This window comes from Ovis canadensis, chromosome 14 (genome assembly GCF_042477335.2).
Source record: "Ovis canadensis isolate MfBH-ARS-UI-01 breed Bighorn chromosome 14, ARS-UI_OviCan_v2, whole genome shotgun sequence".
NCBI lineage: Eukaryota > Metazoa > Chordata > Mammalia > Artiodactyla > Bovidae > Ovis > Ovis canadensis.
The window spans coordinates 20895934-20917605 of record NC_091258.1 but is presented as its reverse complement, the minus strand read 5'-3'; the positions used below and the strand labels follow the sequence as shown (position 1 = coordinate 20917605).

The following is a 21672-nucleotide window of genomic DNA, read 5'->3' as shown; positions in this document are numbered from 1 at the left end:
TTGCTTACAGCTATCCTTGGATTTGGGTCAAAATTATCTTCCCACTAGAAATAACTGCCAGTGGAGAAAAGTTTGTTAGTTGTATAGTGTCCAGTGAAGAATATTACTATCTTAATTTTGCAATATACTGTGTTTGCTGGTGCTATTTTTATACAGTGAAGTAACAGCCTTGCACAAGAATAAACAATTTAATAATAAAATATTCAACTTCTTAATCATGAATTTTGTTCTGCTGTTAATATTTCATAGTATGTTTCCTAGTATTTATAAAGATGCTAATTTTAACTTATGGGAAGTCTTTTCTTTTTTTTTTTTTTAAAGGAAATTTAAGTGCTGACAATGAGAAAGTTCCAAGAAAATGTTTCCTTTTAGTCACAAACCTGGCTTTTGTTAAACAAAGATCTAATTGCCTGATAACATCAAGTACTATTTTTTTATTATCTTTAATGTATTGAAAAAGAAATCACTGACCTTGTTTTTCTGTCATGCTAAATTACAAGAGTGGAGTAAAAACAAGAAAAGGTGAAATTGTGACCAGTCTGGTACATGACAACCTTAAGAAAGCTAAGCCACATAAGTAATGGGAATAGAAGTGGACACAGTGAAACTTGTGGCCAACATAGCATACAGTAAGAACAAACTCTTCTATCATTTTCCCAATACTGGAGAAGGGAAGTATTTAAGCATTACTGTCTTCTGGTAAATAAAGAGCAAACACGAGAACCTAGAGTATGTAGATAGATAAGTAACATACAAGCCTTTTCTGTTCCTCTGTAAAATGGATGCATTCTTTCCAGGACTAAGCCAGTAGCCCTATCACTGCTGAGCTGCCTGTCAGTGATGGCTCAGTGGGTAAAGCGTCTGCCTACAATGCAGGAGACCCAGGTTCGATCCCTGGGTCGGGAAGATCCCCTGGAGAAGGAAATGTCAATCCACTCCAGTACTCTTGCCTGGAAAATCCCATGGACTGTAGCCTACCAGGCTTCTCAGTCCATGGGGTCACAAAGAGTCAGACACGACTGAGTGACTTTTCCCCTTTCCCCCCACTTTGGAACTAGAAAGGGATGAGTAATAATTGCTCATCTTAGTCTAAATAATTAAATTTTGTTTTAAAGGTGCTCTTGTGTATTACCGTCTTTGGTCTTTACGATAGCCAGAGCTTGGTAGGGCATATCCATAACTACCACCATTTCACAGATTAGGTGATGGAAAGGATAAAAGCTGGAAGTTATGGTTAGGGTTTTCACATTTCCTGATTCACTATCAGTTCCTTTGCAAATGTATGTTACCATAAAAATACAAGGGAATTCCCTGGAGATCCAGTGGTTAGGACTCTTTGACTACGTAATGAAAGTTAGGCACTTTCATTGCTGGGGCCCAGGTTCAATTCCTGGTTTGGGAACTAAGACTGCACAACATGTGTGATGTAGCCAAATATATATATTCAAATGGGAGTCTAGTCAAAGCTATGGTTTTTCTAGTAGTCATGTATGGATGTGAAACTTGGACCATAAAGAAAGCTGAGTGCTGAAGAACTGTGGTGTTGGGAGAAGACTCTTGAGAATCCCTTGGACTGCAAGAAGACCCAACCAGTCTATCCTAGAGGAAATCAGTCCTGAATATTCATTGGAAGGACTGATGCAGAAGCTCCAATACTTTGGCCACATGATGTGAAGAACTGACTCATTGAAAAAGGCCCTGATGCTGGTAAAGATCGAAGGCAGGAGAAGGGGGCGACAGAAGATGAGATGGTTGGATGGCATCACTGACTCGAAGGACATGAGTTTGAGCAAGCTCCAAGAATTGGTGATGGACAGGGAAGACTGGTGTGCTGCAGTGCATGGAGTCGAAAGAGTTGGACACAGCTGAATGACTGAACTGAACTGGGAGTCTGATGGGGGAAGGGGATCGAATCAAAGAACAGCTATCACAACTTGGTCTTTCAGTTTAGAATATAGAGCCAATTCAATTCTGTTATAGTGCTGCTGAAAATAATAGGTGTTGAATGGCACTTCAAATGGACTAAATCAACAAAGAATTCAGTTTCTCAGACCTCATTCCTTTGAATCATTTTGGTCTTAATAGAGAAGCTTAACATATGTTTTGAATAATGCTCTCTAATTAAAACTCAAGAAATGAAACAGGTAACCCTGAAGGTTAAATTTCTTTTTTTTTTTCATTTCCCCGAAGTTGACAGCCTTAAGTTTTAATAAAGAAACCACTAGAGGGCTCGCGATAGGCATGCTAGTATGAAAATGAGGCTGGTACTTCAGATCACCTCAGCATAATCAACTTCGGAATTTTTCTGAATTTCTGCAGTTTCAGGCTGCTAAAATGTCAGGGTACCACCCACTTTCAGTTTTTAAAAATATGCTAAGTATATAATTGTCTTATTACTCAACAATCACTGTATTATTTCAGACCTAATCATACATCTATATTTGTGATGAACTTTTTCTTACCAGCAACATGGTTTTACTATTGACTACTTCCTCCACCCCTTTTAAGTGGATGTTGGGTTAGATATAGGTTCAAAACTGAATGGAAAGTTTCTGTATACCTCCTGCCACCATTTTGGTGTTTTTAAAACACCCCTTTGCCAACTCTGAGATCTTATTCTACAAGAACTTTTGTATCTTGATTCCATCTCTACTTCGGCATTTTATAAACATGACTAGCTAAACACACTTGTCCATTTATGTTTCTGCACAGTCATGCTCTCAAACTTCTACTTGCTAAGCCTCAGTGGTGATTACAAGCCCCTTTAAAAGGGGTATGCAGGCATAATTAGTGTGAAGCACATCAGTTGCCACATCTTCAAACTTCCAAATGTACTTAGGGCAAGGTGCTTTCAGTCAACATGTTTAACAGTCATTTAATAAATCTTAGTTAAGACTTTTGGTATACTTCCCCAAAACTGAGAATGTAGCTTTAATGACTGGGGTAACATCCTGCTAGTCAGGTGGTTTCAAATTTTCCATTTTCAACATAACTGAAGGGAGGTCCTTCCTAACCAAACTGTCTGCTGAAGTTAAGAGACACAGCAGTGACAAAATCCCTTTCATGTGTGTCTTCCTATGAACAAGTTATTTCACTCAGCTTACATATTTGAAAGAAAAAATGAATAAAACAGACTGAATCTCTCATCCTGGTAATATGTAATATTTTCCCATAGATACATGAATTGATGAGAGGACAGCCCTATATTCTGTACACTTTCAGGAACATTCTTTTGTTTACTATTTATAAACACAAGGAATACACTCCTATTATTTGCTGAGTAGAAATAAAGGTGATTATATATCTGAAAACAAATTTAGTTGTTTTAACTTTATAGTCATGAAAATTTTTTAAATTTCATTTTCAAATTATATTTTTGTGTTATGTTAGGATAAAATTCTGTGGATAAAATATACAGTTGTGAATTCAAGGGGAAAAAAAAGATTTCCATTTTTTTCTTTCACTTTATAGTTTTTTTCCTTTACAATTAAAAAATATATATAGAATGCTTCACAAACTTGTGTGTCATCCTTGTGCAGGGACCACACTAATCTCTGTATTATTCCAATTTTAGTATATGTGTTGCCAAAGCGAGCACAAAATTTTCCATTTTTTTCATGTATTTTGATAATCTGGATGTTACATCCTTTAACATTTATGATTGGGAATTTCCTGATGTCCCAGTGGTTATGATTCTCGGCTTTCACTGCAGGGGCCCAGGTTCAATCCCTGGTTTAGAGAAGTGATATTCCATGTGGGTCTGTCACGTAAAAAAAATACATATAATTGAAAATTTCATGTTTTAACACAAAAAAATGTGGAATGAGGCATGCAGTTTTGCATAATTCTTAGAAGTATGCATAAATACTATTAATTACAGGTTATAAAATACAAAAGATCCAAAAGTGTATTTTTAGGTAAAGAATATCTTAAGTACTCATATTCTAGAAAAGTACGTTGTTCTAAGGTCTTAGAATGTCGTATTTATGTCATAAAAATGGTCTTTCCTTTCAATTGATAGGCTTTGTAATTAATATAGTGTATGTCAATCACCTTGGACTCTTTCGAGACCCCATGGGCTGTAGCCTGCCAAGCTCCTCTGACCATGGAATTTTTCTAGGAAAGAATACTGGAGTGGGTTGCCATTTCCTTCTCAAGGGGCTCTTCCAAACCCAGGGATGGCAGAACAGGGTCTCCTTGCACTGCAGACAGACTCTTTACCATCTTAGTCATCAGGGTAGCCCACACAGCTTTTAATCAACAGTGGTATAAAAGGCTTATATTTCTCAAGCAGTAATAGTTACACTTTTAAAAGCAGAAAGGCTTTGGAACCAGAACTGAACCACCATGAATGCCTGATTTCGGGCAGTTTCCCATTCCTGGCTGCACATTGGGATGCCCGAAAGTACCAGCACCAAAAGTGGGAGGGGAGGAGAGGGGGACCTTTCACTGTCTTCAATGAGTTCCTCAGCTGATATAACGACATGGGGCTATTTTGACATCTGTGGAAAACATGCCAACGCCCACTTCACAGGTTGCGCTGCTACAAGACTTGGGTTCCAACTATTCCCGCCCAAAGAAGCGGCTTAAACGCCTACTGTGAAGTTTCTGGCCTGTACTGCCCCGACACAGTCCTTAGGTGGGGAAGGGCAATTTGGGGACAGTTGGCAAAGTCTGGGGACAATTTCGTTCATCTGGTACCTCGTGGGTAGAGGCCAGGGATGCTACTATCCACCCGTCAGCACAGAACCAACCGCGCCACGGGCAACGGTGCTGAGGGCGAGACCCTGGCTCTCTGAGGGGAAGCTGAGTCCTCGCTTTCTAACTCCAAGGCCTGACGGGCGCCTAAGGGGACACGGTACCTCGCCATGTGACCTCCCGCGCGCTCACCGGCTGTGAGCGCCCCATGCGCCGGTGGAAGGTTCGCGGCCGCGCACAGCCTGTCGGGAGCACGCGCCAACCGCGGTCAGTCAGAGGCGCTTCCCGCGCTGAGCTTTGTTGCGCGGGGCGAATGTACGTCACTTCCGCCGCGAATCCCCTCCCTCCCCCTCCAGGGGCTGCCCATCGCCCCGCCCCCAGCGCGTCTGTAACGCAGGGCAACCGCCCCTGTAGCCCGCCGGCGGGGACTAAGCTGCCCGGGTCCTTCCACCCCGCTGGGCCCTCAGGAGGGTGTGAGCGGCCGGGCCGCTTCCCCGCCTCCGGGTCGAGGCCCCAGACTGCTCCATCGGCGGCAGAGCGAGAAGCCTTGCCCAGTTGGGAAGGGAGCTGCCTTCTGAGGCGGGGAGGTAAAAGGAAGAGGAGAAGCTGGGCCTGAAGAAGAGTGGGCAGGGCCTGGGGAGGGGGTGCGGAGTGGGTGGGGCAGTGGGAGGAGCCGCTGAAAGGGCGGAGCCCTGTGAGGGAACGGCCCTTGGAGGAAGGGGTGGGGTTGGTGAGGGCGCTTTGCTGGAGGGCATATCTATTGAAAGAAGGGGAGGCATCTTTTGTGGCCAGGTAGGATGCCACTCTAGTGTTCTTGCCTGGAGATTCCAGGGACGGGGGAGCCTGGTGGGCTGCCGTCTATGGGGTCGCACAGAGTCGGACACGACTGAAGCGGCTTAGCAGCAGCAGCAGCAGCAGGATGTGGAAGAAGGGGAGGGCCGAGAGGAGAAAGAAAGAAAGGTCTTGGAAGAAGGGCAGAGAGCCACGCTGTCAAGTGCCTGGGCTTTTGGAAACAGGTGGCAAGAGTTGTGTGTTTGAAGACTTGAATTTTCCTGTACATTGTATGCTGTGTGAGAGCTGGGAAGACTGGGGTTGCTTTACCATTTCACTACCCTTGCTAGGCAGAAGGAGAAGCCGGTGGCAGAGGATGGGATGGTCAAACAGCAACGACTACTCAATGGACATGAAAAGACTCCTGATGCTGGGAAAGACTGAAGGCAGGAGGAGAAGGGGCGACAGAGGATGAGATGGTTGGATGGCATCACCGACTTGATGGACATGAGTTTGATTAAACCACGGGAGTTGGTGATGGACAGGGAGGCCTAGAGTACTACAGTCCACGGGGTCGCAAAGAGTGGGACACGACTGAGCAACTGAATTGAACTGGGAGATAGTGGAGCACGGAGGAGCCTGGCATGCTGCAGTCTGGCGGGGGGGGGGGGGGGGGGGGCGGGAGGGGGGGTAGGGGGAGGGCGGGTGGGTCGAAAAGAGTCGACAGGACTTAGCTACTGAACAACCACCACCAGTGCTAGGCATCTCATGAACACTTAATGAGTAATGAATGTGACTGGAAAAAGCAGAAGAGTTGGAGACTGGGATTGGAGTGAAATGTTCTGATAGGGAGAGATGGTTGTAGAAACTGCGCTCCTAGGAATCATTCTATGAATAATCAAAGCCGCTGTGCTCTGTGGGCATGTAAGAAGCATAAAGCACAGGTAATTAACATGGTGGTTTAGTCACTAAGTTGTATTGGACTCTTGCGACCCCATGGACGGTAGAATGCCAGGCTCCTTTGTCCATGGGATTCTCCAGGCGAGAATACTGGAGTGGGTTGCCATTTCCTTCTCCAGGGGATCTTCCCAACCCAGGAATCCAACCCAGGTCTCCTGCATTGGAGGCAAATTCTTTACCGACTGATCTATGAGGTACAGGAATTGAGGGTAGCCATTTGTAGCCTGATTATATGGGTGAGTGATAGCAGAAATGTGTCAAAGATAACAGCGAAAAGAAAGACTGCTGGCGTTCTTCAGTCAATAAGATGTCTCAAATTCCTCTCATGCTTTAAATCTCTGACTTCTGCTGCTGCTGCTCCTGCTGCTAGCCAAAGAAAACACTCTGCTTTTAAAGGACACATACCATTAGATTTCCTGAAGGAGGGCATGGCAACCCACTCCAGTATCCTTGCCTGGGGAATCCCCATGGACAGAAGAGCCTGGTGGGCTACAGTCCATGCAGTTGCAGAGTCGGATATGACTGAGTGACTAAGTACAGCACATCATTAGATTAGGCCCATCCCAGTAAACCAAGATTGTTTCCCTGTCATCAGGTCAACCAATTGGTACCCATAATTACATCTGTAAAATCCCTTTTGCCATGTAACATAACTTATTCATGGAATAGTCCCAGGGATTAGGATGGAAAACCTTGTGGAGGGAGGATTTGCAGAACTTAATTTACTACGTTATCTTTGAGGAATATTGTAGAAAAATTACTGCAACAGTTTTTTTTTTTTTACCCAGTTTCAGTGAACATAAATTATACATTATTAAGCCTACCTTTAATGAGAACTTTGTCTTTGAATTGACTCAAGTACACTCTTAATCTTTCGAAGAATGGTCCTTGGGACTTACCTGGTGGTACAGTGAATAAGAATCTGCCTGCCAATACAAGAGGCAGGGGGTTGATCCCTGATCCAGGGAGATTCCACAAGCCACAGAGCAACTAAGCCCATGCACCACAATTACTGAGCCTGAGCTCTAAAGCCTGCAAACCACAACTACTGAGCCTGTGTGCCCAAGTGTGTGTATTACTGTTGTTGTTGTTTAGGGGCTAAGTTGTGTCCTACTCTTTTGCCAACTGTGATGGCAAAATATGATGGCAAATGTGGGGAACCACTGGCTTTTAGGTACTTCTGCCTAGAAGTGACTCATATGATTTCAGTCCTGTTATTAGCCGAAATAAGTCACAAGGCATGCTTAACTTCAAGGAGAAATGTAGATAATACTTCTGTATCTCCAAAAGGAAAAAGAAGCAAGATTTGGGGGACCAATAGTAGCATCTTCGTACCACACTGATCTGGTATCATCAGAGGTGATGTACGAAGCAAATGACCTTTACGTATATTATAAATGTCACTACCTTTAAAAATAGAGTCCAGGGACTATGGGAATGGAAAAGTCCTAGATTTGGGGACAGAGGATGAGATGGTTGGATGGCATCACTGACTCAATGGACATGATTTTGAGCAAACTCCAGGAGATAGTGGAGGATGGAGAAGCCTGGCATGCTGCAGTCCATGGGGTCGCAAAGAGTCAGACACAGCTTAGCAACTGAAGATAGAACTAAAACATTATAATTATTTTCTTAAAACTGTTTTCAGTTTTCTAGATTCAGAAACATTTATGAAAATACAAGGTCCAAGAATAGATAGACAATCTCAAAGAAATTGGAGGAGTAACTGTTGAATATCAAGATATGAATCTGGAGCAGGATTTATTATAGATATTAACAAGCTGGCTTTAAAATTTATTAGGAAATTTAAAAGGAACTATAATAGGTAAAAAAAAATTATGAAAATGAAGAATAAAATGGAGGAATCATATTACCCAGTTTTAAAAATTACCATAAACTATAGGAATCAATATGATATTGGTGAATGGAGAGACACAGGTCAATGGGCCAGAATAGGGTGTTCTAAAATATACCCAAATAAATATCAGTTCAGTCGCTCAGTCGTGTCCGAGTCTTTGCAACTCCATGAATTGCAGCATGCCAGGCTTTCCCTGTCCATCACCAACCCCCGGAGTTTACCCAAACTCTTATCCGTTGTGTCAGTGATGTCATCCAACCATCTCATCCTCTATCGTCCCCTTCTCCTGCCTTCAATCTTTCCCAGGATCAGGGTCTTTTCAAATGAGTCAGCTCTTCACATCAGGTGGTCAAAGTATTGGAGTTTCAGCTTCAACATCAGTCCTTGCAATGAACACTCAGGACTGATCTCCTTTAGGATGGACTGGTTGGATCCCCTTGCAGTCCAAGGGACTCTCAAGAGTCTTCTCCAACACCACAGTTCAAAAGCAGCAATTCTTTGGCAGTCAGCTTTCTTTGTGAGTTCAACTCTCACAGCCATACATGACTACTGGAGAAACAATTGCCTTGACTAGACAGACCTTTGTTGGCATAGTAATGTCTCTGCTTTTTAATATGCTGTCTAGCTTGGTCATAACTTTCCTTCCAAGGAGCAAGCATTTTTTAATTTCATGGCTGTAGTCACCATCTGCAGTGATTTTGGAGCCCCCCAAAATAAAGTCTGCCACTGTTTCCACTGTTTCCCCATCTATTTGCCATGAAGTGATGGGGCCAGATGCCATGATCATAGTTTTCTGAATGTTAAGCTTTAAGCCTACTTTTTCACTCTCCTCTTTAACTTTCATCAAGAGGCTCTTTAGTTCTTCTTCACTTTCTGCCATAAGGGTGGTGTCATCTGCATATCTGAGGTTATTGATATCCCTCCTGCCAAATAAACATAGCCAATTGACTTTTGACCACAAAAAAAAAGTTAAATGCAGGAAGAAAATCTTTGAATAAGAATGTTGCAACAACTGGCTGTTCATATTAAAAAACTTAATTCAAAATGGATCATAGACCTAAATATAAACCATAAAACTATATAACTTTGAAAACTAAATACAGAAAATCTTTATGACCTGTGGTTAGGCAAAGTGTTATTAGACATGACACCAAAAACATAATCCATTAAAAACCAAACCAAACCCAAATTTGATAAAACTGGTCCTCATGTTAACTTTTATACAACATATCTATGAGAGTAGCAACAGAAGATAATGTCCTTTCGTTGGCCTCTGCTGTAATATTGGTGTCTTTGCCACTGACCAGTGGTAATGAAGTCTTTGTTCCTTTCAGGAGCACGGCAGTTCATATTCTAAGTTACAGATTGGTTAGGGTGTCAAAGCGCCATTGAGTTTGCCAGATGTCTAACAAAGAGGCATTTGGTAGTCTTTGTACTTCTCAGTTCATTAACAAATGACATCATTACAACGTGGGGTTAGAGATCCTAAAGGTAATGTCTGTGTTTTTTCTTTTCCTCCTGCATTTCCAGTGCCTTCTTTTGTATTCAGTAAATTCAATGAGAAGGCCTTGAGTCCTTTGACTTAAAGAGTAATTGGCCAGTTATTTATGGAGTGTCTCCAAATCTTCCCCTGTGGCTCAGCTGGTAAAGAATCCACCTGTAATGTGGGAGACCTGGGTTCAATCACTGGGTTGGGAAGATCCCTTGGAGAAGTGAAAGGCTACCCACTCCAGTATTCTGGCCTAGAGAATTCCATGGACTGTGTAGCCCATGGGGTCACAAAGAGTCAGACACAACTGAGTGACTTTCACTTTCACTTTTCCAAATCATCTTCATAAACTATATTCTCCAATTTATTTCTGAGTTGTTTCCCCACCTTTTGGTACATCTCTTTAAATAAGTCCCTGTTCAAGGTCTTTACCCCAGTTAAATTATCCAAACCGTGAAATCTGTTCTTTGATACATTTATTCAGTTTGCTTAAGATCAAAATTCATGCTTTGCTCACCTCCACTGTTACCCCATGTTTTATTTCTTGAACCATTCTGTTAACATGATGACTCAAAAAAAACCCCATTTTATTATGGAAAATTTCACAGTAAAGTACAGTGAATAGTGCAGTTAACCTCAATGTCCTCATACCCTTCTACAACAAACAGAATCTGTGGCTTTTTTTATTTCCTCATTCTCTCTCCAGCTACAACCAACCACCCCCACCCCCTTGCAGGATTATTTTGAAGCAAATCATGATGGCTTATGTTCAACTGGTAAAATAATGAGCTATTTTACAGGCTTAAAAAAAAAATTCTTATTTATTTATTTGGCTCTGCCGGGTCTTAGTTACAGCATGCGTGATCCAATTCCCTGACCAGGGATTGAACCCAGGCTCCCTGCATTGGGAGTGCAGAGTCTTAGCCACTGGACCACCAGGGAAGGCCCCTATTTACAGGGTTTTTTGCTGATCATTTTCTTCCATCTCTGTTTAGTTTAAATGCTACTAGAAAAGATATTTTCTGTATCACACTGAATTTCCCATAGGCTCTGTTTCTTAAAGTCTCAGTCATCTTTTTTAAATTTTCATTCATCTTCTTTATTTCATTTCTAAATATCTTAAGTTCCTTTGGCCTTTTCATCTTGAAGGATCAGCTTTTCTTTGGGTTTATTCTTGTTTATCCATACATGTACTTTCGGGGCTTGGACCTCAGTCAACAGTTTCTTCTTTGTACATTTTTTGGTTCTAGCCACTTCAATAGCGTATGTCATAGAATTTAATATCTTCTGGCATACATGTGTGTGCCTTCCTGCTTTGTACTCCAAATCCAATTTTCTAGTTGCATCTGCAAATGCATTTTCCCATGGGAGCATTTTCACTGTGATCCTTGTGTTTCCTTGATGTGATTTTCTTGGAAACATACAGATTTCGATGTATGTTTTATACCAGTGATTCTTAAACCAAATCAGATTGTAAAGCTCTGTGGAAATCAAAAAGCGGAAGAACACGGACTCTGATTTACTTTAAATCTATGAACATAAGAGGCATAATTTTGCCATCAGAAAATCAGTATTACATCACTGCAGATTTTTGCATTCCAAATAGAAGGAAAACTGCATGTAATTGGTAAGAAATCACATAGCCACCCTCTTAGGTGACCTTTGATTGCTTTTTGCACATTTCTATTTGTCATCTCGTACATGAGTTTGGAAGATAAGAATGGACAATGAATCTTTTTTTTTTTTTTTAAATAAATCCAGGTGTTTTATTTGTTTTTTGCCACACTATTCAGCATGCGGGATCTTAGTTCCCTGATCAGGGATAGAACCCATACCCCCTGAAGTGGAAGCACCAGGGAAGTCCTAAATCCGTAAGTCTTTGAAATTAGCCTTATATTTTATAATGTCAATAGCTGGCAATGGATGGTTTCATAATATTTCTTCTGTCTGTTCCTGAACATGTCTTGACAATGTTTCACCTGAGTTATTGAACTGGTTTTTTAACAGAAACAAAGCAGTATTAAAAGCTAAGTTCCATTTGCATTTTAAACCACAGGAAGAAGATGTTAAAGACTTTAAGCAACCATCACAGTAATGGATTTCGGTCACAAAAATGAGACTGAAATTGAAAATAGTGAAAATTATGAAATTCAAAGCACAGAAGAAACTGAATTAATCTATACTTGTCCAGATGAAAGAAGTGAAAAGAATCATGTTGGTTGTCTTCTCAATATCAGTGACGTTACACTTGAACAAGATAAAACAGCCGAAGAGTTTGTCATTGGAACTGGATGGGAAGAAGCAGTGAGTATTTTCTTGAGTTAGGTCTTGTGCATGTTAGAGTTTTGATACAAGCCTTTTGCTATTTTCAGAAATAGTTATTGTTGCCCCCAAAAATTTGTAAGCAAGGAAACAGAAACCTCTGAAACAGAGGTAGAATATTAATGATGATAATAGCAGTACCTTTTATTGAGTATTTATGACCATTCTGTATGGGCAAGCACAGTACTAAATGCTTCACATACATCAATTCATTCACCCTCTCAGGTGTTATGAATAGCCTCACTCTTTGGAAAAGGGAAACAAAGCACCAAAAATGAAATGTGTCAAAATCTCCTAGGCGGTGGTCAAGGCAGGAGTTGAACCGAGGTTTTCTGGACTCCAGAACCCAATTCCCTTAACTCAAGCTACTTAACTCCTGCTACTTAACTCCCCAAGAAACCCAAGATTTCTGTCCTGGTGGTTTTATGCAGAACCCTGTGGTTTATTCTTAAACTATTCTTAGAAGCAATAATGAAATATAAGGGAATTGGTGTGATTGCTTGGCAATGTCACAGCTAGGGCGTGGAGGGGAGAGGGGGTGTTTCTGGATGTACTGGGGTTGAGGCTGGGGTGCTGCTCCACATTGTAGAGTGCCCGGGGTGGCTCCCACCACAGGAGATGCTCCAGCCCTATTTCAGTTCGGGCTGCTATAAGAGAATACCGTAGGCTGGGCAGCTTAAGCAGCAGACATTTATTTCTTACAGTTTGGGAGGAATGTTTGAGATCTGGGTGCCAACATGGTCGATTTCTTGGTGGGAGCCGTATTCTTGGTTATATCCTCACACAGCCTTCTTTGGTGCAGGCAAGCGCAGAGAGCCTGCAGTACAAGAAAGCCTACAGGCGGGACAAGTATGGTTTTGATTTTAATACTTCTGAATTTATTTTAATACACATCTAAAAAATATATATAGTCAGCACATCAGTGTGCTGATAGATACTATTGCTTAGTATTTTAGTCTTTGAAAATACTATTACAAATAACATGGCGTAGTAGGAGGCTAAACTAAGCATGAAAAAACTAAATTAAGTCAATCCAAAGAAAAATATTGATTCAAATAGAGTCAGAACGGGGATGTGGCCACAGTGGAGGCCGTGAGGCTGAGAGTAACACACTGCTTTATCTGCAGGTCCGAGGCTGGGGACAGATATCTCCGACTGCCTGCATCTGGCCCAGGAAGAAGCTTAAGAAGGCGAGGGTGGGAGAAAGTGCCAGCAGCTGCTTACTCTGTGTCAATCTCTCCCATGGGAGCCTGGAGGCCAGGCTTCATTCGGAGGTGGGGAAGTTGGAGTCTGGGGCTTCAGCTCCAGCTCCAGCTGAGGCAGGCCCAGAGAAGGATGGAGGCAGCCTCTCCCAGACGCCGGGCACCCCCCCAGGCCCCACTACAACCTCCAGGGAAGTTAACAAAATCTGCTTTCCCACCTACAGTCAGGGAGAGAAGAAAAGTCTGCAAATAAAGGAGTTCATTTGGTGCCTGGAAGACTGGGCCACCCCGGAGACTGTTAGGGGCAAGGACCCCAGAAGGCCCTGGAGAGGCACTGACAGAATTCTCCCCTCCTCAGACTCCCTGACTTCCAAAGCCCTTTTAGTCCTCCCTCCCTTGAAGTCTTCGCCCCCAGATGGCTTGGATGTTCTGGGTAAGAAGACTAAGAACTTTTTCTTGCGGCCAGAAGAGAAGGGGCTGAGTGTGGAAAAGGATGAGTGTGTGGCTTATGCCTATGGAGTGAAAGCCGTTGACGGGGCAGGCGAAAAGCAGCCCACTGAGCTGGCCAGGCACCACAAAGTCAAGGACATGCAGCCTTTCCTCACTCCGGTGGCCCGGATGCCCCTGCTGGCCGAGCCTGAGCCCTGCTGCCTGCACTGGTCCCTCCTGCCTGAGAAAAACCTGCTGTGCCCTCCCTGCTATCTTGCCACCTTCCAGCTTTTGCAGAAACAAGGAGCGAGGAACTACAAAGCCAGGCTCAAAGCCAGGGAGCCCAGGCCTCCCATGAAAACCCCAAAGCGCGTCCTCACAGAGGCCAAGCAGGAAAACAGGCCCCAAATGTTGGAGACCAAAGTGTTCTCAAGACCTCTCTTGCCGTCCCTCACAGTGAGCAGAGTTGTTATACCCATTTCCACTCACAGACTCCTTTGAGCTGCTACAATATAATTCCCTGGGAATAAGCAGCGTCTGAACGTGGTTCATCTTCTTTCCCCTGTCTCCCTCCTGCCCCACTCCAGTCTCTCTCTCTCCTTCTCCTCTTCGTCTCGCACACTCTTCTCTCCCTCTCTCCCCTGGTCCTTTTTCGGTAGTAGATCGGGGACAGCTGAACCTCATAGTATGGATTTTGATGTACTCTCAAAACCTCCACATTTTTGTGTTTACCTGCTTCTGTTGCTTAGCCATTTACAAAACGCACACTGGTAGTGCCAGTCTCAGCCTCAGCCTGGCTTATCTGTGCCCTGGAAGACAAGTGGATGGTGGGGAAGCTGGAGGGCCTCCCTCCGGGGTTGCCTCTAGGTCAGCCCCCGAGCCAGCCGGCAGGGGTGCTTTCTGCCCCCTGAACCCCAGTGCTTCAAGCCAGGTGTCCTGGGCTTGTTGAGGCCAAGTCGTTTCCTGATCTTTTGAACCTGGCAGATGGTCTGTCGGTTGCCACATTTTCTCTTGCAACAGAAACCTGCTTTAATTGAAACAGTGTTGTAAGAGAAAATTCCAGTCTGTGTCCAGATGAATTTCCTGTGTCCAGGGTGGCATATCCTTATATTGATACTGGATGGATGGATGTGCCATGTCCATTGTATCTTATGTGTCCCAGATTTCATATACTTAGAACCTTATGTTAGTCTCTGTGTCTGGGAGGTTTTGGCTACCTTTCTACAAAATTCATCTTGAGAGGCAAGTTGAGAATAATAATTATTGTTTAAATGTCACTGAGATGATTGTTAGCACACATGCTCCTTCCAGTCTTACATCTACTATTTGGGAACTTGACAACCCCAGATGGAGTTATGGAATGGAGGTGTGGCTTTCTTCCTTCTTCCATCTTTCCTCCCCCCTCATTTTACCCCAGTACACATTTCCTGAAGTTGTGTATAAATTAAATGTTTGTAAATAAGTTATATTTTAAATGTGAAGTGACAATGCTATGTAGAGAGATGCTGTGAAGAACCATTTTGTAATGTGAATAACCATTTAGCCACTCTGTCATTATATAGTTTGCATTTGCTTAAAGTAGATCATACTTGAACTGTAGGCTTTCCATTTCCTAAGTGATGGGCAGACAGAATTTATGGCTATTTGTAAACATCTGTTTTCCATAACTGGTCTTTGTAATGTCTTTTCTGTTCAAGTTTAGGAGTTTTGTTGGTTTGCCTTTACAAAACACCAGAAATGCAGGAATGATTACAGTACAATAGTCATTTAAAGGTGTACTTTGCCTTTTGAGATTGGACACTTTTCAGACTAGAAGCAGTTTGCAGTTTCTACTCACCCTTTCTTGTCTGAATGAAGAAACCATCTGAATTCACCCCCAAGAAGAGGTCCTGATTTCCCTCTGTGCACACTGCGGGTGTTGGACCCTGTACTGCTTGAGCACTTGTCCAGCTCTGGCAACCTGCCTACCTGAGTCAGTGGTTTTTTTCAAGTCCTTCTTTGTAGGCTGCAGAATAATGAATAAGCTCACTATGTATACACCTGTCAAAGTGTTTGCTTGGGAGAGAAAAGTATCTACCAGTATGAATGAGGGACAAAGCTCACCTGCTTAGCCCAGGGGCACTTACCAGTTGAGATCTTGTCACAGTTTGAACTGATACAAGTGACAACAGAAAGAATTTTTTTTTTCTTAAGAAAAACTCACTTGTTGAGATAAGGGTTATATATTCTATACCTTTGGGGATAAACATATAATAATTTAGAACTGAGATTTAGTTTGAACGAAGGAAGGACCCAGATTTACAGGTTTGTTGTTGTTCAGTTGCTCAGTCATGTTTGACTCTTTCCACCCTGTGTCTGTTTTAGTATCTTAAAAAATTTTTTAATCAGCTAGTGTTTTTTTTTTTTTAATTATGAAAGCATCTATTTCTTTAGGTAATTATTCAAATACCTGATAAAGTCCCTCTGGTATCTTATTTTTGTTGGTTGAGGAGAAGTTTGGCTTGCTTCTCTGTGGACAGAGTCACTCTAGGCCTTGTCCCAGTTTCTAGTCAGATTAAATCAGGACGTTCAAACTGGTCTTTGATATCCAAGTCTATCTAGATAAAGGCTAAATGTTTACTAGAATGCAATAACAAAAATCCTTCCATTTTAAGGTGTCAACATGTTATAATTCAGTCCCAATCACCTTCTTTCTACCTCCAGGTGATGACCTCAAATTAAGTTTTGGTTCTTATGTGTTGTTGCTAATCGCTCAGTTGTGTGCAACTCTTTGCCACCCCCCAAACTGTAGCCCGCCAGCCTCTTCTGTCCGTGGAATTCTCCAGCGAGAATACTGGAGTGGGTTGCCATTCCCTGCTCCAGGGGATCTTCCAGACCCAGGGATCGAATCTCAAGCCAAACATGGAGGGCTCTGTGTTTCATCTTTTATTCTCTTAGTTTGTATCATTAGTAAAACTTACCAAACTCTTATTTTTCTGGAAATTAAAAAAATCACCAAGTGGAAGTGTGGCTACACCCAACACAGGGCTCCTCTGCAGAGCCTCACCTCCTAGGGGAGGCCAGACTGAGTTCTGGGAGTGCTGCTGAGCAAGTACAGGGCTGGAGGGACTGGACACCTGGGAGAGTGTAGATCTGAGAGTGATGGGGGGACAAGGGTGAGGGGAAGATTAAGTCAGAATAGGACCCGGCGATGTTTGGATAAGTATGGCGAGCTTTGGCTGCTCGGGGAGACTTCCTCTCATTTTTAGCTTTGTTCTTTTTAAGTCTGGACTAGATCTACTTTGCTTTCAATCTCTCCCTCTCCCTAAGTGCCAGAGCCCCAGCCCATCTCTATGCAGGATCCCCCGGCTGGCCAAGCAGGCTGAGCTGCACAATTGGAGTCCTCACACCTGGGACTTTTTGGGGTGTCTGGGCTTGGGTCCAAGTGCAGCCTTGGTGCTGCAGTTCAGGGGCTCCTGAGAAGCCAGATGAGGAAGAAAACAGGGGCTCCTGTGGCTGTGACTGAGGGCAGACAAGGGAGTTTGCTGGTGCCACAGGCAACACTCACCCACTGTCTGCCAGGTTAACTGCGGCCCTGGAGCCAGGAGAGGTTCTGTGCTGTGCCCCTGATGCCCAGGCTAAACTCTGACCCGAGTGCCACTAACCCATCACATGACACCATAATTCCACTTGAGTTAGCAAGGCACTATTCTAAGTGTTCAGAGCCTCTTCTGGGTATTGCCTCCTTTTATCCTGAGCAAATTCATGAGGCTCAGGGCTCATTTTCTCCTGTGACCCAAGAAGAAACCCATCAACAGAGAGTTTGGGTTCAGGTGTGCAGCTTGGGCATCTGAAGGTGCCAACTTATCTCCAAGGTGAAGAAACAGCTGGAGTAGTGGGTGGAAAGAATCATGTAGGGCAAGGAAAGAGGACTTCGGAATGTCTTTCCTTCCTGTGAGGTGGGAATAATTTCAGACACAGAATGTGGTGAAGATGAGGAGGTCATGTACGTACAATGCTCACAGAGATTTGTGGTTTTCCAGAATGTCATGATCAGATCAAATACAAATAGCTGGATCATTTCCCTTTAACGAATGCCTGTTCAGAATCATTTAGAAATCCTGTGGGCATGGCCAGTTGTCACATGGACTCTTTAAAAAGCTCACCTCCCTAACTTGTCAACTTGGGGGTCCTTGGTTGGGGTGCCTGTCAATCAGTTCATGGGCCATCTTCATTGCCTGGCCCTTCTTCTCATCCTGTTTTGCCTGAATTTCCACTGCAGCAGTCTAAACATGATTGCTCTGCAGACTTATGCCATATCTCTCAGACTGGTGGTGTGTCATCCTGAGGTGTTAACAGCGAAAAATTTACTTCTCAAGTTTAATCTAGCAGATCAAAGCTATTGTATATCTTCCGGAACTCAGTCTTAAAGTAACTCAATAACTAAAACTAGCACCATCATCTTTTCTTCCTAGGAGCTGGAAACTAGACATTTTTAAATTGACTCTGTCCTATAAAATGAGGGGCTAGGGACTTCCCTGATGTTGCAGTGGTTAAGACCCCGTACTTCCAGTGCAGGGGATGCAGGTTCGATCCCTGGTCAGGGGGGAAAATTGAGGGAATTAATACTTAAGGTACTTCCTGATTCTGTCATTTTAGTGAAGTTAACTTGCCTGTAAACATTACTAGACACTCAAAATGTGAACAGTTCTTTCTGTCATATCATAGATTTGTGATCAGATTGACTCTGGATGCTGGCTTTTGTAGTGTGAAATTAAAAGAAAATCTAAGTGAATTTCAATTTCTACATTTCAAAAGTTGCTTACAGTAGAAGTCCTAAAAGAGATTTTTTTTTTTTTTTTTAACATAAGACCTGGGTGGCTCAGTGGTAAAGAACCCTCCTTAATGCAGGAGATGCAAGAGATGTGGGTCCAATCCCTGAGTAGATCCCCTGGAGGAGGAAATGGCAACCCACTCCAGTGTTCTTGCCTGGGAAATCCCATGGACAGAGGAGCCTACAGTCCATGGGGTTGCAAAGAGATATGACTGAGCAACTGAGCACCCACCAGAGCTCAACTTTTCTAATACATCCTTTCTAAACAGCAGACACACTTTATTTTATTTTAGGCCGTGCTGGGCTTTCGTTGCTGGGTACGGACTTTCTCTAGTTGCAGCAAGTAGGGGCTTCTCATTGCTGTGGCTTCTCTTGTTGGGGAGCACAGGCTCTAGGGTGCGTGTGCTTCAGTAGTTGCTGCACACGGGCTCAGGAGTTGTGGCGCATGGGCTTAGTTGCCCCGAGGATCTTCCTGGGCCAGGGATCACATGGCAATATACACACTTCTTAAAGATTTCAGTGGCCAAACATCTTTGGAAATAAGCATTGCATCCACAGCAATGCTTAAAGTTCCACCTCACCAACTGGCCCCTTGGCCAGGACTTGTCAACCTTGGCACTAGCGTTAGGGATGGGTAGTTCTTTGTGTGGGGTTGTTCTGTGCATAAAGGAAAACAGCAGCATCTCTGGCCTCTATGCACTAGATGCCAACGGTCCCCTCCCAGTTGTGACAATCAAGAATATTTTTAGACATTGCCAAGTGCCACAAGGGTCCAGGTGAGAATAGGTGCTTTAGGGAATTAATTATCTAGAACCCAATACCTGTTTGCAGCTTCTCTGATAGCTTTGCTTCCAGAGCGAGTGGAAGCCTTGACACAGAGGCAAAGGGAATGTGGGAGAAGTTCCACCTGCCTCATCCTGGGCAGCTCTTGGTTTTGACTGGTCCCTCAGGGCCTCCTGGGGGCACCTGCTCCATTTCCCTCCAGGCCTGCTTTTCCCTGGGACCACTTCTCTCAGAGTTAACAGTAGGGCTCATTTAGTCAGAGCCAGGGAGAGCTGTAGGCATAATCTGATTCTCTTCAGGAGAATGTGCATTATTTTGGCAAGGTTTTCAAGAAAATTCTAAGACGCTAAATTGGTGTATTTACATTTAATGGCATAATTCAGAATTCTCTACTTTTCAACCAGTACTCTCCTCACGTTCACTGTGCTAAATTGCTATGAATACTGAGGCAGCCCAGTATGTATGACCCTCCTTAAAGCCACTGGAAAATTGATACTTTATATATGTGAAAATGGCTTTTTTCCTCCCCTTTGGCTCAAACTACAAGCCTTGCTTCCCTATGTATCTTAAAATGAAACAATTTCTCACTTACTTAAACTTGAGGAGTGCTAACTTGAAGACATAAACTAGCCTTATTTCCAGCAACGCATGAGGGTTAGTACTATTAACTCTGTAAAATGTGAAAGAACTGTTAGCAATTTCATTTAACATCTGCATGTGCTCTGAAGAGAAGCAGAAATCTAACTAACAAGATAAAAGCCACTGGTCCCAATACTGTTCATGACTCTGCTCGGGCTCTGTTTTGTGGCCATTCACCAAATCCTCATGACGGACTTTTCTAATGTAATCCTAATGTAATCCCAGGAAAATGGAATGTTAGGGAGATACCATTATAGTAGCTAATGGGAGAACTTGAAATCTGAAGACTTACTCCTTAGACACATTATGTCATCAGAGAAACGGGATTTAAACGGTTCTAAAATATACCATATCTTACCAAAAGAAAAGGCGAAAAAAAAAAACACAAAAACCAGCCTACAACTCATTAATAAGTACCAGACTCTCAAATATAGCTAAACAAAAACTATTACCACAAACTGAACTAAGACAATATAAACAGTTCCTAAAGCATCATTTGCCAAAGTTTGGATGGCTTCTCAAAAAGCAAACTTATAAAATCTTAAGTTTTGAGCGCTCACTTTTTAAATAGGGAAGTCTTTGAGGAGCATTCTAAGGTCAGATATCCTTTTGTGATAAGTTAATTCAGATGCACTGACTTCTGCCAAATTTTTATTGCAGCACAAGCTCTACATTTTCTGAAGTCACTAAATTTCTCGTTACAGCACAGGAAAAAGAAGATAAAGTAGGAGAGGTATCAGTTTCAAATTCAGTCCTAAGCAGCAACATTTTTGAGATGCAATCATAAAACCAAATATTTCACCCAGGACAAGGAAAAAGCAGTGGATCACCAGAAAGCAGAGTAAAAAGCTGCAAGCAGACGTGGAAAAAAAAACCAAAAAAAAAAGCAAGAAAAGCAGTGAGAAGATGCCAAGCTTGGAACAAGGTCTTATTGACACATACTATGCTAATCTCACTTAAGCCAAAAAAAGAAAAAAAAAAAAGTCTTTGTTCACATAGGTAATATATACATCTTTGAGAATTTATGGAGATAAAGTTTTTTAAAAATATTTTTTTATTTTCTGAAATATATGACTGTTTCAATGATAAACTAAAAGTTATAAATTCTGTTGTTTCTTCTTTGTAGTCTTTATGTCCTGTAATATTAACTTGCTAGATGGTAAAGGAACCAAGTGAACGGAAGGGCCTTGATAATGAATTTCCCCTGTGACAGTCTTTGCTATTTCTGATTTTGAGGATTTAGAACAAAGTTACAAATGTGCTTATTATTTATTAGTAAGGCAATATATAGATTTACCTGTTTCTCCCTGAAGTTGAAGGAACTGAATGAATACCGGCACTCTTCCCGTTTATTCTAGACAATGCTCTTATTCCCTCATTTGCTCCTTTCAAACATGCATATTTTATCCTATTTTTAAAAATGTATTATTTACTTACTTATTCTTTTTGGCGGCACTGGGTCTCCTTTACTGCATGTGGGCTTCTCACTGCAGCGGCTTCTCTTACTGTGGAGCGCAGGCTCAGTAGCTGTGGCACATGGGCTTAGCTGTGCGGCACGTGTAATCTTCCTGGACCAGGGATCGAACCTGTGTCCCTGGCATTGTCAGGGGGACCACCAGGCAGGTCCCCACACATGCATGTTTTAAAGTAGAGAGCCCAAATGTGTTAACACATTAACACATTAAATGTGTTAATTTGAGGAGACCAA

At 42.7% G+C, this 21672-nt stretch overlaps 1 protein-coding gene, 1 long non-coding RNA gene and 2 other non-coding genes across 10 annotated transcripts in view; 1 reads left to right on the top strand and 3 right to left on the bottom strand.

Moving 5' to 3' along the window:
* LOC138419676 (uncharacterized) overlaps window positions 1-5015 on the bottom strand; it is a 71490-nt gene extending 66475 nt beyond the window's left edge. For 3 of the 4 annotated variants that reach the window (XR_011249013.1, XR_011249015.1, XR_011249014.1), the window contains exon 1: window positions 4863-5004. This is a non-coding gene — a long non-coding RNA (uncharacterized lncRNA). Of the gene's footprint in view, window positions 1-4862 lie in introns of all 4 variants that reach the window. The other variant, XR_011249016.1, reaches the window with a different exon arrangement.
* On the bottom strand, window positions 3495-3598 carry LOC138419892 (U6 spliceosomal RNA). Its single transcript, XR_011249142.1, has one exon. It is a non-coding gene; the product is annotated as a U6 spliceosomal RNA (small nuclear RNA).
* A 29-nt stretch (window positions 5016-5044) lies between the features above and the next one.
* C14H16orf46 (chromosome 14 C16orf46 homolog) lies at window positions 5045-17799 on the top strand. 4 transcript variants are annotated; one of them, XM_069552521.1, is made up of 4 exons: window positions 5067-5285; window positions 11538-11647; window positions 11833-12080; window positions 13226-17799. In XM_069552521.1, the coding sequence occupies exons 3-4, from the start codon at window positions 11871-11873 to the stop codon at window positions 14228-14230; spliced, it is 1215 nt and encodes a 404-aa protein (XP_069408622.1). In that variant the 5' UTR covers window positions 5067-5285; window positions 11538-11647; window positions 11833-11870; the 3' UTR covers window positions 14231-17799. The 4 variants fall into 4 exon arrangements, with proteins under 4 accessions (XP_069408624.1, XP_069408622.1, XP_069408626.1 ...); XM_069552525.1 differs by having other exon boundaries at window positions 11570-11647; window positions 13226-15393; XM_069552522.1 differs by lacking the exon at window positions 5067-5285 and adding an exon at window positions 8279-8804.
* TRNAG-CCC (transfer RNA glycine (anticodon CCC)) lies at window positions 10646-10718 on the bottom strand. The gene has a single exon. It is a non-coding gene; the product is annotated as a tRNA-Gly (tRNA).
* Window positions 17800-21672: the final 3873 nt, after the last annotated feature.